The sequence below is a fragment of the Rhipicephalus microplus genome, chromosome 7, assembly GCF_043290135.1.
Source record: "Rhipicephalus microplus isolate Deutch F79 chromosome 7, USDA_Rmic, whole genome shotgun sequence".
Taxonomy (NCBI): domain Eukaryota; kingdom Metazoa; phylum Arthropoda; class Arachnida; order Ixodida; family Ixodidae; genus Rhipicephalus; species Rhipicephalus microplus.
The window spans coordinates 96,824,721-96,848,734 of NC_134706.1; the positions used below are offsets into that span (position 1 = coordinate 96,824,721).

The 24,014-nt window shown below is 40.0% G+C and overlaps 1 protein-coding gene and 1 long non-coding RNA gene across 7 annotated transcripts in view; one reads left to right on the forward strand and one right to left on the reverse strand.

Annotated features, from left to right (window-relative positions):
• Positions 1-2,254: 2,254 nt before the first annotated feature.
• Positions 2,255-24,014, forward strand: part of LOC119179883 (uncharacterized) — a 54,169-nt gene continuing 32,409 nt past the window's right edge. For 3 of the 6 annotated variants that reach the window (XM_075869498.1, XM_075869493.1, XM_075869499.1), the window contains exons 1-4: positions 2,255-2,400; positions 2,586-2,685; positions 18,121-18,215; positions 19,310-19,365. In XM_075869498.1, coding sequence (XP_075725613.1) covers positions 18,143-18,215; positions 19,310-19,365 — 129 coding nt within the window. In that variant the 5' untranslated portion in view covers positions 2,255-2,400; positions 2,586-2,685; positions 18,121-18,142. Of the gene's footprint in view, positions 2,401-2,585; positions 2,686-13,704; positions 13,869-16,625; positions 16,761-18,120; positions 18,216-19,309; positions 19,366-24,014 lie in introns of those variants that run through there. The other 3 variants (XM_075869494.1, XM_075869495.1, XM_075869496.1) reach the window with 3 other exon arrangements.
• LOC142767565 (uncharacterized) lies at positions 5,348-22,801 on the reverse strand. Its single transcript, XR_012884996.1, has 3 exons — positions 22,737-22,801; positions 7,493-7,690; positions 5,348-6,142 (listed from the first exon to the last, which is right to left on the reverse strand). It is a non-coding gene; the product is annotated as an uncharacterized LOC142767565 (long non-coding RNA).

Sequence of the window (24,014 nt, forward strand, 5' to 3'; positions counted from 1 at the left end):
CCCGTGACCACTCGCATCGGTTCAGACTTCTGTCTGAGCGGATGGATCAAAGTGGGCCAGTGTAGGTGGAGTGTGATGAGGCGAGAAAAAGCGGCAGCTTGAGCGGTACCCCAAATAAAACTCACGTCTTTCTTCAGAAGGTTGGTGAGTGGTCCAGCGATCGTTGCAAAATCTTTCACGAACCTTTTAAAATAGGAATAAAGTTTCGCAAAGCTCTGGACGTCCTTGACAGACTGGAGTACAGGAACGCTTGTGACGGCACGAATTTTTTCCGGGTCAGGCTGCACACCTGATTTGTCGACAAGGTGGCCAAACACCGTAATCTGCTGGCGGCTGAAGTGACATTTTGACGAGTTTAGTTGAAGGCCAGCAGTGCGGAAGATGTCGAGAATCGCTGACAAATGCTGGAGGTGTGTCCCAAATGTAGGCGAATGTACAAGGACATCATCCAGGTAGCACAGGCATGTTGACCACTTGTATCTGTAATAGCGAGTCCGTCATACGCTCAAACATGGCTGGGGCGTTGCATAGCCGAAACGGCATCACCTTGAATATGTATAGTCCGTCGGCAGTTACAAACGCAGTCTTTTCTTGGTCTTTTTCGTCCACCGCAATCTGCCAATAGCCATAACGTAGGTCAATCGAAGAAAAATATCTCGCGCCATGAAGACAATCGAAGGCGTCATCAATCTGGGGTAAAAGATAAATGCGCTTTTTGTGATTGAATTGAGATGGCGGTAATCGATGCGGAGTCGCCACTTGTCATCTTTCTTTTTAACGACCATAACAATAGATGCCCAAGGGCTCTAGGAGGGTTGAATAATTCCTTTGTCTAGCATCTTGTTCACTTCTTTTAATATTACTTTACGCTCTGCAGCAGACACCGAGTATGGTCGGCGGTAAATGGGAGGAGAATCAGCAGTAATAATATGGTGCTTCACAAGAAAAGTCTGACCGAGTGGACTGCTGTTGGTGTCAAATATGTCGCAGTAGGAAGCAAGAAGACCGAATAGGGCGTCGGGTTGCTTAGGTTTGAGTTTTATGTCGATCATGTGGCGCCTGGCCACATCGAGAGATGTGGCATTTTGCTGGTTACATGGAAGATTGGAGCATTCGTTTGCCGTAAAAGCGGTGACGTGGGCGTCCTAATATTAAGGGTTGAAGCGTGGCGCCTTAAATTTCGTGTGGTAGTACTTTCTGCGTGAAACCAAAATTGATAATGGGCAGACATGTTCACTTAGAGGACATTGTTACGACAGAGTGTGGCATAGTGATGTCGCGTGCCAAATTCATTAAGATGACGAGTCTAGCGTAGTTCGGTGGGATCATATAAGGGGAAAGAAACACACGGACCTATACAGCTACCGCCTCCGGCTGAAAATTGAATACGCATGTATTCAATTCTGAAGCCAACCAATAATGCTTTAAAGTGTATTCATTTGATTTCGCTAGGCACAGCTATAATAAACTCCTAAAGCATAGTCTTGAAGACTAGACAGCGCCTAAAGCTTACTCAAAGCCGGAAGAACAAAAGAAATACGTTATTTTACATGAGAAAATATATGACATCCTTGCTATGACATCTATTGCAAGCCAACGCTGTTTGACTACATGACCACTATAATGAAGAACATTTTTTTTCTTACGGCAATAACTAGATAACTAACGAATTCCTGAACTTGTAGAAAAATAATGTATGTAGCAAATTATATCTCCTAAAACCCAATTAAAATGAAGAATCTAAGAGGTTTCCTTTTCAATGGCAACAAGGTAAATTTATTCTAATTTGTGGATATTCCTTCTCACCGAAGAAGCCTGCTCTAAATACATCTGCTGTTCTTTAACGTGTTTGGTTTTTTAAATATTTCATCTACGTCACATTTTTCAGGTCTGCACACGGAAGAGTAAACGAATGTCCATTCTAATGCTCCTTTTTTATTGTTGTGACTGGCCGAGCTTGAAATAAAAGATACCTTGTGAAAGATGTGGAACAGCTGGCGCTAAACGTAGGCCGCTAATGCTCCTTCAGTATACTTATTTGAAATTGTGCCTCATTCCATTCTGGACTGATCGTCCCATTGCGTATGGTTTCAATAGACGGCACAGTAAATCTACGTAAAAAGCTTACCTTAATCTTGTGTGATCAGAAACAATCGTGATTGTTTTTCGCTAGAAGCGCAAACCACGAGGCTCACACATCTTCAAGATAAAACGACAATGACTGCGTCAAAAGATCGCAGGTGGACAGCTTCTTACGCATTGCACAACTGTTTCTGTGTAATAAATGGGTCTTTTGTGGCAGCCCAAAATTTAAAAGATGCACTTTTGTTCGAAAACAGCTCGTTTGGAGCAAGCAGAGAGCACTAGGTTAAAACTGCTTGATAGATTGCGACAGAGAAGGTATGTATATTCGTTCTGTTATCCCGTATAAACTGGAGAGCAGTCTCCTAGACGGTATGGTAAACATTGCAGATCAATAAAAACAGTGTATAAATGAGATATTATAGTGCAAGCAGATAGAAATAAAAAAATAGGAACCACTCATCTGTCTCACACTCTTATCATACTTTTTTTTCATTTTATAGATACTCATCGCTTAGCAGGAACTGGAAATTAGAGCGAATATCTGCGTGAACTGAGAATTTACTAACAAGGTAATCTACTAAAGTCGGCCGTGGAAAGTTGGTAAGACGTTTGGCTTCCTTTGAGACAATACAGATACATAAAACAAAGCAAAGAAGCAATGCACTGCAAGAAAGCCGCGTATTTTCGACCAGAAAAGCAGACATCAAAAAACACACTCCACCCCTTCGCAAACAGCAAGGATACAGCATACGTTTAAGAATCTCAGACTTCAACCCTTCTCGAATATAATAGGTACAGTCACGTTTATCAATGATGTTTCGCTGGATAGTGCAAAAACCAAGTGTCTCTTTCGTTAAAAAAGTTAGGCAAATGTAATCAATTGCTCGGCAGATAACCTCTAGAAATTTATACTAATATGGCCGTCACATACCATCACCGCATTCATCGCCACGACGTGTTCTGCACGGCTCTTGTTCTACGGAACTATATTTGTTCCCAAACGGTGCTTTAGGCGGGAAACGCGGAAAGAGAAACCATTCAACCGTGGCGAGCGCAACGCCATTGTCACTCATCCATCGGCAGTCACATGGAGGCACGCATGGAGGGGCAGTCACTACTCTAGTCACTAACCCGACTACCCTCCTCAACGACTAGGACACCCACAAGGAACGGGACACGGCTGGCGCTGCCTTTTTTATCCGATCTGCATCTTGGAGGTGAGTGCCTAACTTCACATTTATTGGCCGTTTGCCTTACAACTCGTGCCACTAATGATCTGTGTCGTGTAGTACCTACGCAATATCTCACATTTGGCCGCTTCGGGTAAAGTCGAAGCCATTAATGCAGTGTTTCTTTGTCGATGTCGGTATCGCGCTGCTTGTATCATGCAGGCTTTTTCTGAAACGGAGTGCGTACTGAGAGCCAGGCCGCTGTGATAGCTCAGTGGTTAGAGCATCGAACGCGTTATTCGAAGGCGTACTGAGAGCAGATAATACAACATTCACGGAAATCGCTGATTGTGTTGGTCGTGTTTACATTTCGAGCATTACATTTTCATTGCACTCTGATTACTTGTCCACAGCTGTTGCATCACTCTATGCAAACAGTGTTCGGGCTTGTCAACGGAGTAGTGGCCGTAGTGCAGCTGTTTAATGTGCGCTTCTCCCTTCTTGCTGGCGGCGTTCGGTCTACGTTGCCGGTACACCGCTGCGCAAAAAAAAAAAAAAAAATGAGGTCGTATCCACCGTGAAATCTTGGCGTGCTGCAGCCTAAACGCGTGTTCTCCCCGTCGGACCGAAGTTCATCTCCTCTATGTTGCCTAATCAAATGTGGCTGAAGGCGGCTCAAGGCAAATAGCACCGAGGTGCGAGCAGCCAGAGAGAACTGTAACTCAAGAAATGCACAGCGGCATGTGAATTCTTTTAGAAAGCTAGAAACCACTACCTCGTAAAACGCATTTTAAAAATTTGCCCCGGATCTGCATGCTACACTGCAAATGTCGTCGAAAAACGACAGTGTTGGGTCCGGAGAGAGTTAACAAAACATTTATTTGATGTTCTGCGCAAGAAAGTCGGTGAATGGTATTGTGGAGGCGCTCCGTTGAAGTGTCTCTAGCGTGCAGCGGAGGCGAACGAGCGCATAGAGGCACGCTAGACACGAGCGCCATCTGGCAGTTATCTTCGAAAACGAAGGAAGCCGTGCGCGTCTGCGGAGGAAGATGCACGCCATTCTCGGATGCGATAAGGTGTAGATCGCAAAGTGACGGACAGGTGCCACCACCATGTTATTTTATCAAAGCGTTGGTAACACTTGCCTTTTTGAGCATCGCGTTGCACTGTCAGCGCAGCTTGTTTGACGCTATGGTCCTTAGAATCCCTTGTGTGTGCCTTCATTAGCGCAAAGGCACACATAAAAAAACATCGACGGGTTTTATGGTACCTCAGATATGCGCATTGATTGCTTTTTATTTGACAATCGCACAAGTATGAATGCTGAACCTTGAGCATTACTGGTGGACGCTGCGGATTGGGTCGGCCGTTTGAGGTATCGCTAACAGCGGACAAAGAGACAAATGTACAGACAGACAGACAGCCAGCCAGACAGACAGACAGACAGACAGACAGACAGACAGACAGACAGACAGACCAACATTTTTTCTTTGAAGGTGCCCAAGAAAGACTACCTTTAAGATAATAAAAGAATCTGTAAGTCGTTTGCCGCAGCGGTATTGTAGGTATTGTGGTTGCCTGCTGACCGCGCGATCAATTCCGGCCGTGGTATATAGTCACGTTCTGATGGAGAGGAAATGGTAAAGGCCCGTGTATTGTGCATTGTCAGTGCACAATAAAGATGACGTAATGGTGAAAATTTCCGGAGGCCTCCACTATGGCGTCCTTCATAATTATCTTGTGGTTTGGGAACGTCAAACCACAGGAATTTCACTTGAACATTTGTTAATCCCGAATTCAGTTAGGAAGAAATTTTCTGTGTGAAACAATGGTAGGTCTTTGGTATATGAAGAATATGGTCCATATTGTGGATTGTTTTTTCATTTCATAGAGAGATAACATTTAGTGAAATGTGAATGCTTGTATTAGCTGATTATCAGGGTACTTTTTCTGTAGTGAAAAATTATTTTATATGTGTACAGTGCGAAACAATATTCACAGCTGGTGAAAAGTAGCAAAAACTTTGGTTTTTGTAAATTTTTGGTTGTAAATTTAGCATTGAAATGATCCTAGTAAAAAAAATATGGTCAATATCAAATTTATTAGTACCTTTTATTGGTTACTTTCAAAGAAAGTCATCAAATCACTCTTTATTTCAAGAGATTAAAACGTTTTTGGTGTGGTTGCTGGACTGTTTGCTTGCCCATGTGTATACCTTGAAGCATTGCGTCTTAGTAGTGAGTACTAGCTGCGCAGGCATGAGGAACATTTAGACAACATATCAGTTTCATCCGTGCTTACTTTAATAATTTACTATCTAGTATTAGCCTGCATCAGTAAACGAGAGATCCAAACCATACTAGGGTGCATTTACCCAATGCAGCTATCTTCTGATACTTCTAATAGTGTGCTTATGCAGCACTTGTAATTGACAACAATGTATGCTGTAACCCATTACCTGTACGATAAGATTTGGAAGTGGCAAGAGCACCAAAATTAGAAGGAGGATCAATTGAAGATTGAAAAAAAAGGAAATGTTTAATCATGAACCAATACAGCTGAATTGACAATACATGTCAGCAAAGTTTAGATGCACGGATGAAAAAAAGGAAATGTGAAGACACTGCTAGCTACTGGCATTTATAATGCCTCTGCACATTATATGGCTGCTTTTATCTGCAGTTAAAAACTGCTTGTCAAAGATTGGAAAAGTAAAAAAATTTTTTTAACCATATTGGTGCCCTTATCATGAAGGTTGTTGATTCTTTTAGGGTGAAGCTTGATTCAGAAGTTGTGTTCTTTTCTTCAGTTTTGTTTGACGTTATCAGGATGAGAGCTATTTATTTTCTGTGATGTCACTTCCACTTCAAAAGAGACAGAGGTGATACCTAATGGTGGTAAGGAAATAGAATCAATTCCTTTTTTCACTTGGAAACCAAGTTGGTACTTCATATTGTCAATAACATAGAATGATATTTTTTTCAATTGAAAACAAATGTCACAATTCATTTCAGCAGAAGCTTTTACATTCACAAAAGGGCTGCCTTTTTTGCACATTCTCAAGTCTATGTGCTTTGGTCATTACTAGCTTTTAAATGTAAATTGATTTACACGATGGGTTGCAAAGAGCCAACATTTGTATACTAAATTGAAAAGCTCTCATTCTTCTCAGAGAGAACTCGTACACTGCAGCGCAAGTAAGTGGCTCAGGTTAATTAGTGTCGAGATGTTTTTGAAGCCCATATATGCTTACTTCCATGCTTTGTTGCATACATTTGATTCGACGCACCTATTTTAAACATGCTGTTTTCATCTTAATTCTGCTGGTGTTATACCTGGGATATAATTACTATTTGCAGTGCAGCAGAAGACACGAAAATAACTTCAAAAAGTGTCGTTCCTACACATTCTCATGAAATAAATTCAAATACTATACAGTGAATCTCGTGATTTGTGGAGATCACCTTCACGTGAAAGAGTCAATGAGAACCTGTCTTGGCTGCAATTTTTTTGCTCATTCAGTCAATCTTTACTAAGTTGATAGATACATCCTTGTAATATTAGTAGCTGTCAGCATATCAAGGGATTAGCATGCATGTCGATCACACTGATGACTAAGGAGTAGGTGATGGTGTAATATTATGCTTGCAGTCACATTTGTGCTTTTAAGAGCACAATCTTCAGGTTTATCAAAATCAGGTGCATGCCACCGTGTGATTATGTGCATATCGTAATTTCTTCCAGGTAAAACAGCGCTTCTTTGTAGCTTGTTGAGGCATATGTAAGTACATATCTATTGTTTACAATCGTTTTAAACGAGAGTAGCAAACATTGGAAACACTCGACATTGCTCCTACACGAAGCCTGAATAATCTTTTCTGGAGGATCTACAAACCAATAGTGTGGCTATGTACAACACCTGGAATTTCAAGGTTCAAATGCAGCCACAAATATGATATCTACAGTATTTTTTCATTGAAAATTTTCACTTGTTGTGAAGCTGCTCCTATTGGCAAGAGATGATCTCTTGTACTGTCTCCTTGATGCTTACTCAGAGATTTCAAACGTGGAAGTTTGTTATTTCTGAGTTAACATAGGCAGTGAATCACATGTGAGTCATACCCACATCCGACAAGCAGTAGTGTGCAGGGATGCACACAGGTCACTGATGAAAAGCTTTGACATTGTGTTGGGCAAGCATGTCACATTATGTCATGAGGCCATAACCCAACACTTACAATGTCAGACTCACTATTTATTTTCTTCCAGGCGCTGCTTCTATTGTTCTTGGGCAGTTGTCGCCTCTCATGTCAGCGCCACTATGACTCTTTATGGCACAAGCATCTTGGTGTCCTGATGTTGCAGCAATTTGTGTCACCGCATCACCAGCAAAGTATCCAAGTGCTGCATTGTTGCTGCATCCTCCACTGCCAATTCTGGAAAGTTCAGCGTTCTCAGTCCAGTAGGCATGGAACAGTAACAAGTGATCAAGCAGCTCATAAGCACACTAATATCTTCGTTGCATGAGGCTATAGTACTACAGTCAAGATTCTATACTCATTGTTATTGTTCTTCCACGTTAGTGAGTCTGAAACAAACCTGTATCAAGTAGATGCAGTGAAGTTTGTTGTCGTTATCCAGTTTGAAATTTGCTTGGGACATCGCACATCGAAATCGCAGCCTTCGAAATGTGACCTTCGAGACCCTCATTTGTAATTTGTGTGTTAAATTTGACGCTTGTAACCCCGAGCCATAGTGAGTGCAAAGAATAAGTGCTGGCAACCTGGCAAGGGTATTGTAAACATCGCTCATCTTGTTACTGTGTATGACAGCATAATAAGTTAGTCATCTGGAGCACGAAAATTCAAAACAGCACCCACCGAGGCATCCAAGTTTTCTTTCATAGTTTTAACTTACTTCAGCGGGATAAGTGGTGGAGTTTGTATAAAAGGTCAGCAACTGTACCTTCAATTTTGAGAGCGCATGTTTAGGTTACTTTTCAATTTGTGAGATCAGACTCATTAATGCCAACTTGTAAAACAATTACAAAGTTTAATCTTTTTGAGTACCAGCTTTCCTGTGGCAGGGCAAGGCCTCTAGCTGGAAGTTCGTAACAAAATTTACAGTTATCAGTGTGGCTTTCATAAGTTTTATCATGTGACACTAGACTTGCTGGTATTTATGACTGTATACAATAGTTACTTGACATGGGCTCTCAGGTTGACGCATTGTTTCCATACTTTTCCAAAGTTTTTGATAGGGTTTCTCACTACATATTTTGTCAATACAGCAAAACATTCCTCTTCATATGCTCATTTAGATTAAAAACTTCTTTTTTGTGAAGACCTGCATTTACATCTGTTGAAAACGACCAATTTTCTCTGCTTATGTGACATCTGGAGTATTCAAAGAAGTGTGTGATTAGTAGAGACATGTAACCAGAGGGGTGCCCCAGTGGTCTGCCCCCACCGGAACTTGCATGTTGTGGGTTGTCCTACTGAGCATGACTAACAAAGAAAGTCACTTTACATGGCCATCAACAAGCCCCCCCCCCCCACCCCCGAAAAACTTCCTGACTATGGGGATGTCTCTTTTTGTTTATGAGTTCGTTATTTCTTTTGGCTTGCTCCTGGTACACTTCTTTTTTATCTCGCATTGTCTGCATGTGTACTAAATACAGGATGGTTCAAGAAATGTGTCCAATATCCTTTACGAATTAGAGAAGGGAGGTACTTGCGTGCTAGTTGCGGCGTGGTTATTCCTGTGACAGATGGAATCTTCAGATGCGTACAAACAGTAATTATGGCAGTAAATATAGCAGTTAAGACAATCACCTTTTTTACCGTTGGTAGAAGCTGGTCGTATGAAATGGGCAAATTCAAGTCCTTCCTACGAAAAGTCCTTAGCCACTTTTCAATTTTGGAGAAGCAGCCACTCGTAATCACCGTGGAGCGATGCAATGTGGCTAATTTAGCTGGCGAAAGAAAAACAGATGCACGAGACCGCACATCTACCATTCATTTCGATAACGCCCTCAATGAGGACATTGTTTCTCTCGCCGTTATCAACAGTCAATTTACACACTTCCCTTCGTGCCCGCTTATCGACGCTCGCTTATTCTTCTCCCCTAACGCAAAAAAATCAGTGTGGTCGTTAACGGCATTGTTGAAGTGAATGGTAGATGCACTGTTTGGTGTGTCAAATCAGGTTTTGCCAGCTAAAGTGGGCAAAATGCATTGCTCTGCGGTGATTACCAGAGGCTGCTTTTGCCAAACTTTAAACTAGCTATCAACTATTTGTAGGAAGGGGTTTAATTTGCCCATTCAACCTTACCAGCTTAAATATTTAAATATTTAAAAGTTAAATAGTTTGCTGTTTCAATTTCTATATTTACTGCCATAATTAAGGTGTGTGCCTATCTGAAAAAGTATTTTGCCCCAAGAAGGCAACGCGGCATGTAGCATGCAAATACCTCTTTTCTCCAATTTAAAGAAAGTATTTGACACATTCCTTAAAACACCCTAATTATCTGTTGATGTTATCTCTAATGAGTCATTTTATGTCAAATCATCCAGTGTTTTTTCCAACACCACGAATATGTCTGATAAAACTCCCACATGTTGTTCGAAGTGCAAAACTCGTCCTAGTCATTTATTTTCGTTGCCGAAACTTTTCCTACCTATTTATGAAAGTCTGTAGTTTGGCGTCAAGTGAGGTAAAATGCATCAAAGAACAATTTTTTGCAAAAGCGGTTTTTTGAATGCACTCGATAAAAGACACTTTTGGCAAGGTAATGAACTTAGCTAACTTTAATATATTGAGTTACTTATCCGTATCAATTCTTAGAGGGATTTGCTGACAGGCAATATTGAATAAATTTGTTAAATTTGGCTTTTTTTCCGGGAGCATGGCGAGTTCCGAGGACATAAATAAAATATGTGCTGGTGTCTTCTCAACATGGTACAAATTAAAAATAATTTAGGCACTTACGATATAGCAGATTGTCTAAAAAAATTGTGAATGTCATTTGTTTGGGAAAAGCTCTGCATTCAGCATCAAGAGCTTGCTTTGGTATTTAAACCTCTAAGTACAAGCTATTTATAGGTGAAGTTACTAGAAAATATTATTTTCTAATTTGGAAAAATATTTTTAATAATGTATCTGCGCCAGCCTTTCGCCTACGTAGGTCAAGCGACATGACACACTTGCAAGGGCAATCTCTAGCAGAATCCCACTGACCTGAGATAGAGAGATCAAATTTGGTGCTCTATAAGCTTATAGCATGCTAGTAACACTGATGCAATACACTGATAAACGCTATCGTAAAAGAAACGTTTCTTATTTTTCCGGCTTTCAGGAGAGCACCCTGCTTCCCGAGGCCCAAGCCTATCATAGGAATACAGAAGTTAAAAAACTTTAAGTCAAGAACTTGTAGCGAAACCGATAGTCTCGTTAATGTTCTGCGTAAGGGATTATTGTGTACTTTATACTGTTTAACGGTTTGATGACTCATCTGGGAATCATCAACAGTGATTTAGCCAGGAATGCAGGAGGAGCTGCTTGACTCCCCCCTCCCTCAGCGCCATCCAGTTTTTTTTCTTAAAGCCATGTACGTGTCCCTTTACTGTGACCGGTTAGTGACCACCTATTTTATGGATGACTCAGTAGAAGGGGCTAGTGTGAGTGACAGACAGACGGATTCCCGGTTCACCGATAAAAACCTCTGAAGCTTCGCCCTACACATAATCATTCGCTTCGTGGGTATGCTGTGATTTTCTTAGTTTTTTATGTGCATACCCACGTGCACACACACAACCACCCACGAATGTGTATAAAGTATGATCGAAGTCGCCTTCCCCTCACACACCACTCCCACGCGAAAAATATTTTTTGTGCTGCGCAACTGGTCTCCACACTCAGGCCACATTCATTGTCATTGTAGCACACCTTTGTTGGCAATCGAATGCAGATGATAGCCTCATTCAATTTCAGTTGCTCCACATCAAGCTTGCTGTCTGTACCTCTGGTCTGTGGAATTCTGCTGAAAATTGCCCTTGCGAGTGCTTCATGCCGCTGGAGTTAATTAGGCGTAAAGCTGGTGAAGATATGCAATTTCAAAAAAAAATATACGTCTTGAGGTTAAAAAAATATTACTCTTTAGCAAATTCACCTCTAAATAGCTAGCACAGAAAGCTTTACAAGGAAATGTTCTGCGTATTTTTGTCCGACTACCAAGACAAGCTTTTTGCTGCTAAATACAGAGGTTTTTTTTTAAGTGAAATTCAAAATTTTTGCAGACTATCTGCTAAACTTCAGTGCATATTTTTTTTAATTTGTAGCAAGTCAAACTGGTCGCCAGTAGATAATCTATTTGTGTCCTTAGAGTTTGCCATGTTCCAAGAAAAAATTCCAAACTTGGCAACATCATTCGATATTGCTTGTGGGAACAGCTCTCGAAAAACTTATATGCATAATAAGTCAATATTTTTAGCTAGATCACTTTATTACCTTGCCGAAAATGCCATTCATTGCGTGCATTACAAACCGTTTTTTGAAGAAATTGTTTTTTGACGAGTTTTACCTTACTTGGTGTCATACTACAGCCTCTCATTATTAGGGAGAAAAATTTTTGGCAGCGGAATCAAATGACCAATACGAGTTTTGAACTTGGATAAACATGTGAATATTTTTATTGCCATATCCGTGATGGTCGAAAAAATGCTAGGTGATTCGGCATGGCATGACCCTATTCATTGTACTGTGTAATACGTTGAATTACTGCTGCGTTTCTATTGACTGTACTAATACTGTTAGCCAATATTTTGGTGTGTTCATGAAGTTGTGTGGGCTTTCGGCCTTTTCATTCTATATGATAAGAAATATTATTTATAATATATGCGATCACTTATTTTTGTGCTGCAACTCGGTGCCAGTACTGGCACCGAGTTGCAGCACAAAAGCCAACGCCTGTTAAAAGTCTTGAAATAATAGTTTAACAATATTTGAATAATAATTGAGTCTTGAAATAATTAAATAATAGTGCTCGCACAAATTGTTTTTCTACTCATCTGTTGTGGTAGTGCTGAAAAACGTTTTTCCTCTTTTTCAGAAAAGAAGTCTGCACAAAGCTGTTACAATGGGAAAACGACAGAGGTGCTATGGGTATCTGGAAGTTATGATAATCCTTCTTTGTAATATACATTCTAGATACAAAGATGGCAAAATAAAATCAATTTTTGACAATTTTTGTTTACACAATTATCAGAATGTCTGTGTTGTATTATGTTTGATGATGATAGGAAAACAAAATTCTATTTCATTGAAGGGGAAAATTATTCTTGTTAGTTTTTTAAACATTGGAACTCTTTCGCAAGTTTTTTTAGCACGTGCAGGTGCAGTCAAATGTTCCCAGGTGACGCTGCTACAGGATTAGTTGGAATAGTGGGCTGGGAAATTCTGAATGACCTCGTACTTGCAGAAGATAAATCTGCTCAATATATATGCCTCATGTTCCAATATAATGAAAACACGTTTGTTATTTACGAACACATAGCAATAGTATTATGAATAATGTGTGAGAAATGGTCCTACGGAGCAGCTGTCATTCTATAGCAGCCATTACTTTATGTCTTTATAACGAAGCTCTCCATGAGACTTGAACAAATTGTACGTTTAATGTGCTCTACGTGGTCTTTGGTCTAATATTTTCTTTTTAGGGAAGTGGTTGGCAGCATGTTACATACGCCTTTTTAAGTAATCAAGAAAAATACTTTTTTTGCAATGTGCAGTGTTATTCTCACTTTGCAAAGCGCCATGAAAACACTGTGAAAAAGTACTCTGATCTCTTAGATATTCCAGAGGATCTTTAATTAAGCATTGCTGTAAACTCAAACCTAATACGAAAATATAAAATCTTCCTGATCGAGCATCTCAATAGGGTGCTTCAGTGGAGTTAAAGAACTACCTTGTCGTTCCATGCACTTCCGAGAACTCAGAACAGCTTTACAGCATTTATAAGCCATAAACTGGTGATTTCACTCACAGCAGCTTCATAATTCAGGAGTTGTTTTACAATAAGTTCATACAAATACAGGCAAAACCAACGTTATCACGTATTGTGAGCATGAGAATTACTTGCTCGTAGGTGCCACTGAAACTGGGCAATCACTGCTACTTATCACTGCTCCGCTCAAAATCAAATATGTGCAGGGGTAAAAAACTTTTCTGCCGCTGAAAATGGGCACGTCCCACAATAAACACTGGTCGATTAAAAAAGAATAAGTGAACATACGGAGGACAAGCACTATTGATATTTTTTGTAGAGGGAGAGAAAAAGCGTTGAATGGGTGACCAATGAGTCAATATGGGAATGTCCCTTATTCCAGGAATCCTGTGGCCTGGACCACGTGCCGCGCCTGCAAGACGAGTTCGCATTTGTTGAGCAGGTCTGGCTTGAAGATCGCAGCCTTCCACGATTCACTGAGGAGGTTTTGGTCTGCATTGAATGCTCCTGTTTGTGTGGTTAAGTTGCTGCCTTTGCACTGCAGTAGCAAGTGGCTAGGGTGTCGCCACATTGCCGTGTGGGCAGATGTAGTCGTATGATGTTGGTTTGAGGTGAGGCATTCAAATTCCATGCATGAATGTAATGCTTTGAAGGGGCCTGTAGTTCGTGCCATCGTTTCTTGAAATTTTGGGATGCGGAGAATGTTATAACCTGCCTTGTAGCCGACAGTGCTGCAACAGTTCGTGGTAGTGTAAAGGGACCGATTTGATTTATTCTGTTGATGTTCTTGTGTTGGGGGTGTCTCAAATTTCGTGTGGGAAAGTCCCGTTGATGCATTTGTGGACTGTGGCGTGTGTGGCTTCATTCCCCTCGCGGCCCCCATGATCCGGAACCAAAATAATGCAGATGGACGTGGGAGGAGCATCGATGCGTTCAAGAATTATTATTGCTCTCATAGACTTGCTTTCTTTCAGATAGTTGCGTGCCGCTGTTTGGGAGTCGGTAAAGACCACTATAGTATCCTTGCTCTTTTGGGTGGCCAGACCTATAGCGGCCTCTTCAGCTGTCCCTGTGCATTCAGCCAGAATATTTGTCGTTGATAAGACCGTCCCTTTGTCATTTTTCACGCAAATTGAGAATACGTCGCGAATATTTTGCAGCGTCACATTTTGTGCCTGCGGCTCATTGCAGTGGTTGTTACGGACGTTGTTCATTCTGACAAGTCACCTGCCTCGATGATGTTAAAGGGACGTGCTCAATGTCTACGCCGTTGTATATATTGCACTTCTGATAATCGTTGGATTCTAGGATGATTGCGTATTCTGTGCGTCAGAAGATTGCTCGGTCAGTGGCTGAGAGCCTGAGTTTCTCGGCCTGGCTGATGAGATTTGCTTTAGTGAGTTGTTCCAATGTGTTGTGAACACCCATGCGAATCAATCAGTTCGTTGAAGCATTTGGCGGCAGTCCTAGGGCAACCTTCGTGGCTTTTCGTATTAGTAAGCTCAGTTTTTGTGTTTCCGCTGTATTTTGATTCTGATAAGGAGTTACCAGACCGCAGGCATTACCCTTTGAGTATTACAGACACACACGTACCAGAACCTTGCCACGCTTCACGTTTATTATCCTCATGCATACCTTAGTGACACATGCCTATCATGTGGACACACAGCGACACTCGCACACATGCTCTGGGAGTGTAAAACAACTCCTCTCGACTCTTCGTCAAGCAAGGGGGAGAGGTCCCTCAGTAGCTCACTTCTCGCCGACCAGCAATGAGCCGTCCAGCAGGCCCACGAAGCTGCCGCCAGGTACTTCCTGTCGGTCCCTATGTGGGAGATGTCTGCTACGCGCTAAGCACGTCTTGCACGACTGAAATAAAGTTTTTTCATTCCATTCCATAAGGAGTTCCGTATGTTATGTGGCTGTGTCAAAGCGCTCATACCATTTCTAATGTGTCATGTTCCTTAAAAACACTGAGCTGGTTGGCCACCCATAGGATGAGGCGAATAAGGTGTGCAATTGGGGTCTCAAGTAATTATTATTTTAAGTGCTTGAAATAACCGCTTGTATTAGCCCTGTGGCAAACACATCTGCCACCTGTATCTTCTCTCTCTCTCTCTCTCTCTCTCTCTCTCTCTCTATATATATATATATATATATATATATATATATATATATATATATATATATATATATATATATATATATATATATATAAATATATATATACGTTCACTCTGTTACTGTTTACTCTACGTTTCGGCCGTGGCACGGCCGAAACGTAGATTACACAACTATCAAATTTTCGTTAGTGTGCTCCTTTATTTCTTATTTCTATATATATATATATATATATATATATATATATATATATATATATATATATATATATATATATATATATATATATATATATATATTTATATATATATAGTGGGAGTAATAATTCAATGGGCCAGTTAGTCTTCGTGAAGGTATGGGATATGGCACAACGGGAGCGTTGTCAACAAGGATAAATATATTTATTTCCCAACAGTTTCGGGAGGGGACCTCCCTTCATCAGGGGATGAGTTATACTCATCCCCTGATGAAGGGAGGTCCCCTCCCGAAACTGTTGGGAAATAAATATATTTATCCTTGTTGACAACGCTCCCGTTGTGCCATATCCCATATATATATATATATATATATATATATATATATATATATATATATATATATATATATATATATATATATATATATATATATATATATATACACGTCTGTCGAGTGAATGAAGAGTGGTTTCTGGATGAAGGTAATTCAGATGAGCTTTAGGACAATCAAGGTGGTGGTAGTTGCTATGGCAATAAATTGGCAAAGGTGCAGTGACGAGCTGTCGGTATTGGTTGCAAACTAAATCCAATGTTGCCGCTTTCCAGAGGGCAGTGTCTTGTCATCTGCAGTGATATCGTATTTGTATGGAATAAGAAAACTTTTTTCGGAATATCCTCAGCACTGGAGGCTCAGTGTTCTATCGAGCTTGAGAATTCTGGTTGTTCTTGGTGTTGTAGTTATCCGCGCCAAATTTTGCGTACTCAAGAGCTATATATTTTGTTTGAAAAGTTACACAGCCATGGAATTCGTGCTCATACACTAGACGTACTAAAAGTTACCTTAAGTCTCGCAAATGGGTTAATGATTCAGATATAAAATTCACAGACCTGAAGTCTATTGCTTGAATTGTGCCACATGGAAGCACCCTTGGAACCCTGTTTGTTATAGCCTTCATAATTGATTCAAGTTCCCTTTATCCAGATGCTAAAGACTTCCATTATGCCGATGATGTCAGCGTGTTTGTTTCAGCTGAAAACAGTATTACACTTGAGGACAAAAAATGAACCTTATCTCTTCTGAAACTAAAGCTCTGGTCATGCTGCAATAACTTAAACATAAAAACATGAAACAAAGGTGGCATAATTTAAAGCAACAAAATAAGTCTGTCAACGAAAGCCTGCATCGTAAGTATGGGGATACTCGTATTGAGTTATTCAACCGAATAAATTCTAGGAGTTACTGTTTCTCGCAATAGGCTTTGGAACGAACACAATGATGGTATGCTGGGTCAGTTATCGCGTGTGGTGGGTATGGTGTAACGTTGCAAAATGATGCTACCATACAGGGTAAAGCTCTTACTTTATAAACAACTTCCTATTTGCATCTTACCTAGTAGATTTTGGTATGGGGGACTACAAGTAACAAAAACATACAGAAGTATATTAGAATCATTTTAAACTTACCGTATGATGCTCACACAAACAAATGGTTTCAACAGGCATACTTACTACTCGTCCATCACCTCAACGAGTTCAAGTTAGCTTTCGCGATCAAGCGTGAAGCGAAAGAAAGTCGACAGCTTTTGCATCAGTTTTGTAAACTACAGCTAAATAATACTTTGATACAGGAAATAAAGAAACATTGCAAAACTAAACCATAAAAACAAAATACTATTAAGACAACTTATTGTACAGAGTTCCTACGTTAGTTACTAATTATGCAAAAGCTGGCATATATTTCCTACACTGTACACAGACCTAATTGCGCGAAATACACATGTTCTGTTTATGATCATTCTCTACAGTGGTTGCATCGTTGTTAGTGTTGCTAATTTGCTTTATGTGAATTTTAGATTTTTTTGTTTTGTTGCGTGTTATTGAGTTTACACTGCTCACTTTACTACTGCTATCTTGTCCAAAGTTTGCTGTGGGCCTTGTCAAGCTGCCCCTTTCTGAAAGCCGCCTTTACCTGCACCTGTGCTTCATCGAATGTATTGATGAGAAATGAAATTACTTCTTTCTTAACTTCACGAAATAATCATTGGAATCAAAGTGATGTTTGCAAAGCCACCATCACACAAGCGCACCTTCATCACTATCACACCAGCGCGCCTTCATCAGTCATTAGTTCGGATTGTGTGATCTATTATGCACACTCTATAGCGGAGGTTCAACTTTTATTACGAAACGAGTAAAAACACAGCTGTAGGTCTAGATATGCAACACAGAGATAGTTGTAATGTAGTTGAAGCCAACCCTTTTCTAAAAGCAATTTATTCGCAAGAAATAAAATGAATGTCTCGTCTAATCTATTTACTAATTTGTACGAGTTCTGCAGTAACTGGAAATAGATGTTCACCAACGTTACAGCAAGGCTGTCACCCTATATCTAACATATTGAATGCACACGTTAGTTACATCACGCGTAACTTAGAGCGTTGAAGTAAAACTGAAGGTTACTTTTTAAGCGCAGTCTTTGTAGTGTACTTTAAGGACATTCATACTATAATAGGTGTAGTGGTAACATGTTTTTTTTTCCTTGAAGGCGACGTGTGTAAGACGAACAAATGAACCTTCAATATACTCACCTGTATATATTATGCATATGGACTCTCACAAATGTGGGCTGCCACGCGAAAAGTAAGTGATTTTCTGTGCAGCTTTTGAAGTTAAGTACATAGCTGAAGTCGTTTAGAAGGCATGCCATATGATGCGGTCTGATTTCATACTTATACAGAGCACGAAAGTGAAGGAAATGTGCATTTTATATCCTTTTATTCAGCGTTTGTGTTACGGTTGATATAAATTCAATATCGGTGTCAATTGAGAACACAGACTGGTCGGTAATTAATTATCATCAGAAATTTCAAGTGCGAATTCTGACAAGCACTAGAGTGAGAGGAAGACACCAGCGCCGCTATAAACTTATAGTGCTATCTAGAAATACTATATATATATATATATATATATATATATATATATATATATATATATATATATATATATATATATATATATATATTTATATATATATATATATATATATATATATATATATATATCGCCAAACAGTGAAGGCTCAAAAGGTCTTGAGCCCCACTTATGCTGACCCTGTCTTGTCTACAACGCAGCCCCATTCCGAAAGCATGGGGTGCCACAGAGGAAGCTGAATGCTTCTCCCTAACTCGCATAGGCCTAAAGTGCGCAGATACGTGTGGATCTGCGTGTATCAGTGTTCTGTTTCTCACTACAGAGCTCCAGCAAAAAGCTCCCGCCCGTGTTCAGCGGGTTATCAAAGTTACTTCAGTTAAGAAAGTATTACGGTTTTCGTGACAGCTATGAATATTTTAGCTGCTTAGAATGACATAGTTAGGTAATGCGGTAAATACCAGCAGGCAGAAATTTCTATTTACGAAATGTATTACCAAATGACATCGAGCACCGAATGTCATGCACCCTGATATGTATTTGTCTAGTCGGATTGGTCTGATATTTCTGAATGACGTAACCTTTTTGTTGAAACATTCTATAGCAGCTTCTTCTACGGATGGTTCCTCTTGGATGCTATACACTTTCGCTATTCGCTGTGATTTGGAGTGTTCTTAATACGGTATAAGTTGGAGTCGACGACTGTACCGATAGGATATGTGGCAAGAATTGTTTTTGAAGATCAATATTTTTGGTGAAGCTTTGTGCTCTTCTTGCATAGCAGATTTTCTCATTTTTTTTTTCAGAAAATGACAATCTTGTGAAACGTAACGAGACAAAAAAAGAGAAGGATGTAAAAATGGTAAGTAAACGGGCCAGGGCTGTCCTGTTTTTTTTTTTTGATGTCGGCTCTACCACTCACAAAACTATAAGAATTCAGTGCCCGTACATATATTGCTTACTGTAAACGTGCTCACTAGGTAGCGAATGGTGGAGTGCTTTAGGCACTCGGGCGCTGACACGAAAGTAACTCGTTCGATGGCGGCAATTGTTCAAGCATTCTGATAGAAGCCAAACGCTATAGGCCAGTGTAGTGTGTGATGACAGGGCACAATAAAGGAACCCACACTAGTAAAAATTTTCAGGGCCAACCTAATGGGGCGTTCCTCAAACTGGTATCCTGGTTTTGAGACGTTAGTTTACAGATAATAATTTTCCGAATACTACGCCGAGAAAAATTGGTATCGAGAAAGATATAGGGCAACATCGATAAATAATGACGTTACTGGAATAATTTATTCGATTTCATTCCAAGCTAAAGAGCTACGGTAAAAAGGTATGATAAATTTATAACAATGTTCTAACATGAGAAGCGAAGCGCAGTATGTATCGCAGGGTGGATACCAAAATATACAAATGTACAGTGACAAAAATTTAGTGAAAGCGATAAGCATTCGAGTTATTACTTTAATACACCATCAGGTTGCAGAAGAATAAGCATGCGGGCATTTAGGAATCAGTTTGTTCTATTTTCGCTCGTGTCTTCGTTTCCGCTTTGAGCATTTCTGCGACGCTTACTTGTTGCCTCTCCGCAGCCGATGTTTGAGTTTTGGGGCGTAATGATTTTTAGATCATTTACAATTTTTTTCCAATATTCCTGACTTGATCTGCTAACTCAAGTTCAAAGTTCGCTGTGGGCACTTGTTCACCTTTGTTCAGTTATTGTTCTGTACAGCACATTATATGGCTTTGGATTTCCGACTGTTTTCTTCAAAACGCACATTATAAGCCCTTCTAAAATCTAAGCCCGTATAATACTCGGGGTTTTAATGATAATTTTGTAAGAGCTGGGATTCGCGCTGGAGCAGAGAGAAGCGGTTATTTGAAAATAAAAAAATTCTGAAACACTGCACTACAACAGTGAACAAGACATTTCCGCCAAAAATGCGCCAAAATGTAGCACATGCAGGCAGGCGGTGGCATTCGAATAATTTAGGAGACAAAAATTAAGTCCAATTTCTGTATTTACGACGGAATTTAACTGTTTTTATTGTAACAATGATTATGGGGCCAATAAAGGCGCAATTGTGTTCTCGCGGCGAGGTTCCTCATAAAATCCAAGAGAGATAAAATGCCACACTCGGCCCATGTTCTTTGTACGAGAGAATATTTGCTAGGGCAGCCGAAAATGGCGGCTCAAGCACAGAGAACACGCAAAGGCCGACTTCCATGGCGCGAAGTGCCAACAGAGAATACCTAATGGAGTGGAAGGAGGAAAAATGGAGGTCAGGTGGCACCATGTACTTTACGTACTAGGTGGGTCACCCAATTCGTTACAACACAGGAATAAACCGACACTACATGACTTTTTAGATGCAGGCATAATGTAAGTGGAACTTGCGCTAAAGGGATGGAGAGGGCAAATTACATGAAAAAAGCTGCGTGTGGCTTAGCCGATAATACACAATTATGTAAAGCTCGTAGGTTGCTTTATTCGCACCGTTGACTTTGTTTTCTAAGGTGAGTGTTTTGATGGTTTACGCAAAGTTCATCTTATTGCAGCATTAATTTCCCCATGCGATGAAATAGCGACCCTTTTTTTTTCTGCAGAGCTTTCTTGTGCTCCGGGTGGTTGCGTGTACAGGGAAGTCGTCACCACAGGTTCTTGCTCTAAACACGGGGTCCCTTCTCGAGTCTTATTTCCGAAATTGAAGGACGAAGTTCGTCACCAACAGGCGTCATGACATCGTATGCTGCACAATTGCTTACCCGATGCTATAGCATTAGTTGCGAACAGTTCCGAGGCTGTAATTGAACTTGAAGAGAGCCTAATTAAGGTGCAATTCAAATAAACTAAATATATGGAGGGAACAAAAAAGAGAGCACAAAATGTAGACAGTCCACTTATTTGGCAATTGCAAAGCAAATAAAACCCAAATTAGGCCGTGAAAGAAGAGACCAGCGCTATTTATTTGACATTGTAATTTCATCGTATTAAACTACTAACATGGTGAAGCTTCAAGAATTTATTTCCAAAGCAAATAGAGAACCGTAAATAATGCATAGTAAACAGAAAATCTTTGGTTTTTCGTTCAAATCGTTTCAATACAGTACCATTCGTCAGGAGTGCATGCGATTAGCCGATATATGTTATTTTCACCGAGCGAGTATATACAACAAATAAACGCGTCCTAATTTTTTTTTTCAAAAACAGACTGCTACAGGTGATCATTTTTGACACAAAAACTTAGACCAGTGAATTTAGATAAGCGTTTGAATGGAGACTAATAAAAACAATCGTGTTTTAAGTTTCGCAAAATTAGAATATTATCGTGCTGGATGCCGTAGTGGCAGGCTTTGGAAGATTCGAGCATCTGGGTTACCTTAAGGTGCACCTGCAGTAGACGGCTCTCGAGCACTTTTGCCTTCACTGAAATTGTTCCCATCGTCTGAATAGTCGAGCACTATCGCAACCACACCACCATGGCGGGTTTGCGAACATTAATATTACGGCGAGCATTCTAATTTCATGTTTGCAGCTAAAATACATACTTTTGAACCTCGAATTAACAGAGCACTGCAAGCGCTGCAATTGTTTTGTTGAATTGTGAATTTGAGGTCAACGTAGAATTTTTTCTCTCCTTCTAGAACACAATCTAGTCTCCAAGCAATTAGGAATGCTTATACAGAATTGCTTGATACGAAACATCCTGTTTTACAGCTTCTTTCAAACGCCAATCGCTATGTGACTAAAGTCTGCAATAGACATTCAGTACAACTGCATTTCGCTGCGGTACGTGATACGGATGCTTGCATTACTTGAAAATGCAAGTTTTTGTGGCCGCTTACAGTTCAGCTTTTTCATTTCACAAATTGTCACGAGTGCCACATAGTGTGTTGAACACAATGACTACCTAAATATAAACTCTCTCTAAACAATCACTAGGTGGAATGATCTGCAGCATGTATATGTTTAGTAAGACTTTGCAGATCATAACTCTTCATAATTGCTTTTCGCAGTATATGTTAATGTGCTAGCGTTAGACAGCTGGTTTGGCCGATATATAGTGACATACTGATGTCCTTCGCTGTGAGCGAAAAATTAGCTTTTTGTGTGAGAAAAAAATGAGATAGAACATAATCAAAAAGAAACGAAAATGGTAGTTATAATCACCATAACCTTCAGCAACATCGGCAAAGTGCGGAGCAGCGAAGAAGATCGATTTTACTCACTGAAGCGTGGTGATTACCTCAAAAGGAAGAAGGTCTGGGTGTGTCGGTTATTCATCGTTCTTCACAAGACTGAGCGCTGGTCATTGTTAGACGTGTGACGTGAAGCCACAGTTTGCTCCATTGCTTAATCAGACAGTTGTATTCTTTCGGCAGTGCAAAAAAAAAAAACCGACTAGGGAAATCATAGAAATGCTTGGAATCGCGAGGGTAGGTAACACATATGTCAGTATTCTGTTCATCCTATTATTTATTAAAGAGCATGCACTCTTGGCATGAAAACGTGTTCTTTTCGTTCAGTTTTTTTTAGTTTTTTTAGTTTTATTGCAGCTTCAATGGGCGCTCATCAACGCTCTAATTCTGCATCAATCAATCAAAATCTTTATTTCAGTTTGCACATACAAACATACAAACTAGGGATGGCGAGAAAAAAGCAGCGAATTTTACGCCGCTTGACGAGCCTGGCCATCCCCACATGTCAGCAGTAGGGCACTAAGCAGAAACAACCACTGTTCCAGGTCTTGTAAGTAAAACAACCAGGTCTTGTAGGTAGCGGAAAGACCTATGTATCATAATTGACAACAGTAATTTCACTATAAAGCAATAACATAGAATTGGTACAACATATGAAGACATGAGTACATTTGATATTACAATGATACATATTGCCGAATAATGCTCTTGCGAATGGCAGAAAGAGACATAGTATTCAGGCAGTCATAAAATGATGTGTTCAAGAAATTTGGCACAATATAACTCAACATAGAAAAACCATAATTTGTTCTACACTTTGGTAATACATAACTACTTTGGGCTCTAGTATATATGATGAGTGGCGAAACGTAAGTGGAGCAATTTTAGAAAAAAAGGGGTCATTTTTCCTTATTATTCTTTTATAAAAACATGCAAATCTGTAGTCGAATAATTTGTTGACTGGTACAATATTATATTGTAGGAAGATATGTTTAGTGGGCGAATCGTAGGAGCCATTCACAATTGCGCGGAGCATTTTCTTTTGTAGGGCTTGTAGTTTTATTATATTTGACACCGTTGTACTGCCCCAGACTAGTAGGCAATAGCTTATATGGGAATAGAAAAATGCATAGTACAAAGTAAGTTTTGTTTTGGTTGGAAAAATATATCTGTTACGAGAAGTGATTCCAATTATTCTAGAGAGTGTTGAGGAAAGATTATTAACATGTGCATCCCATGACATTGTATTGCTGAATGTTATTCCTAATGATTTAAAGGTGTCCACGCACTCGATCACAGTATCACCTA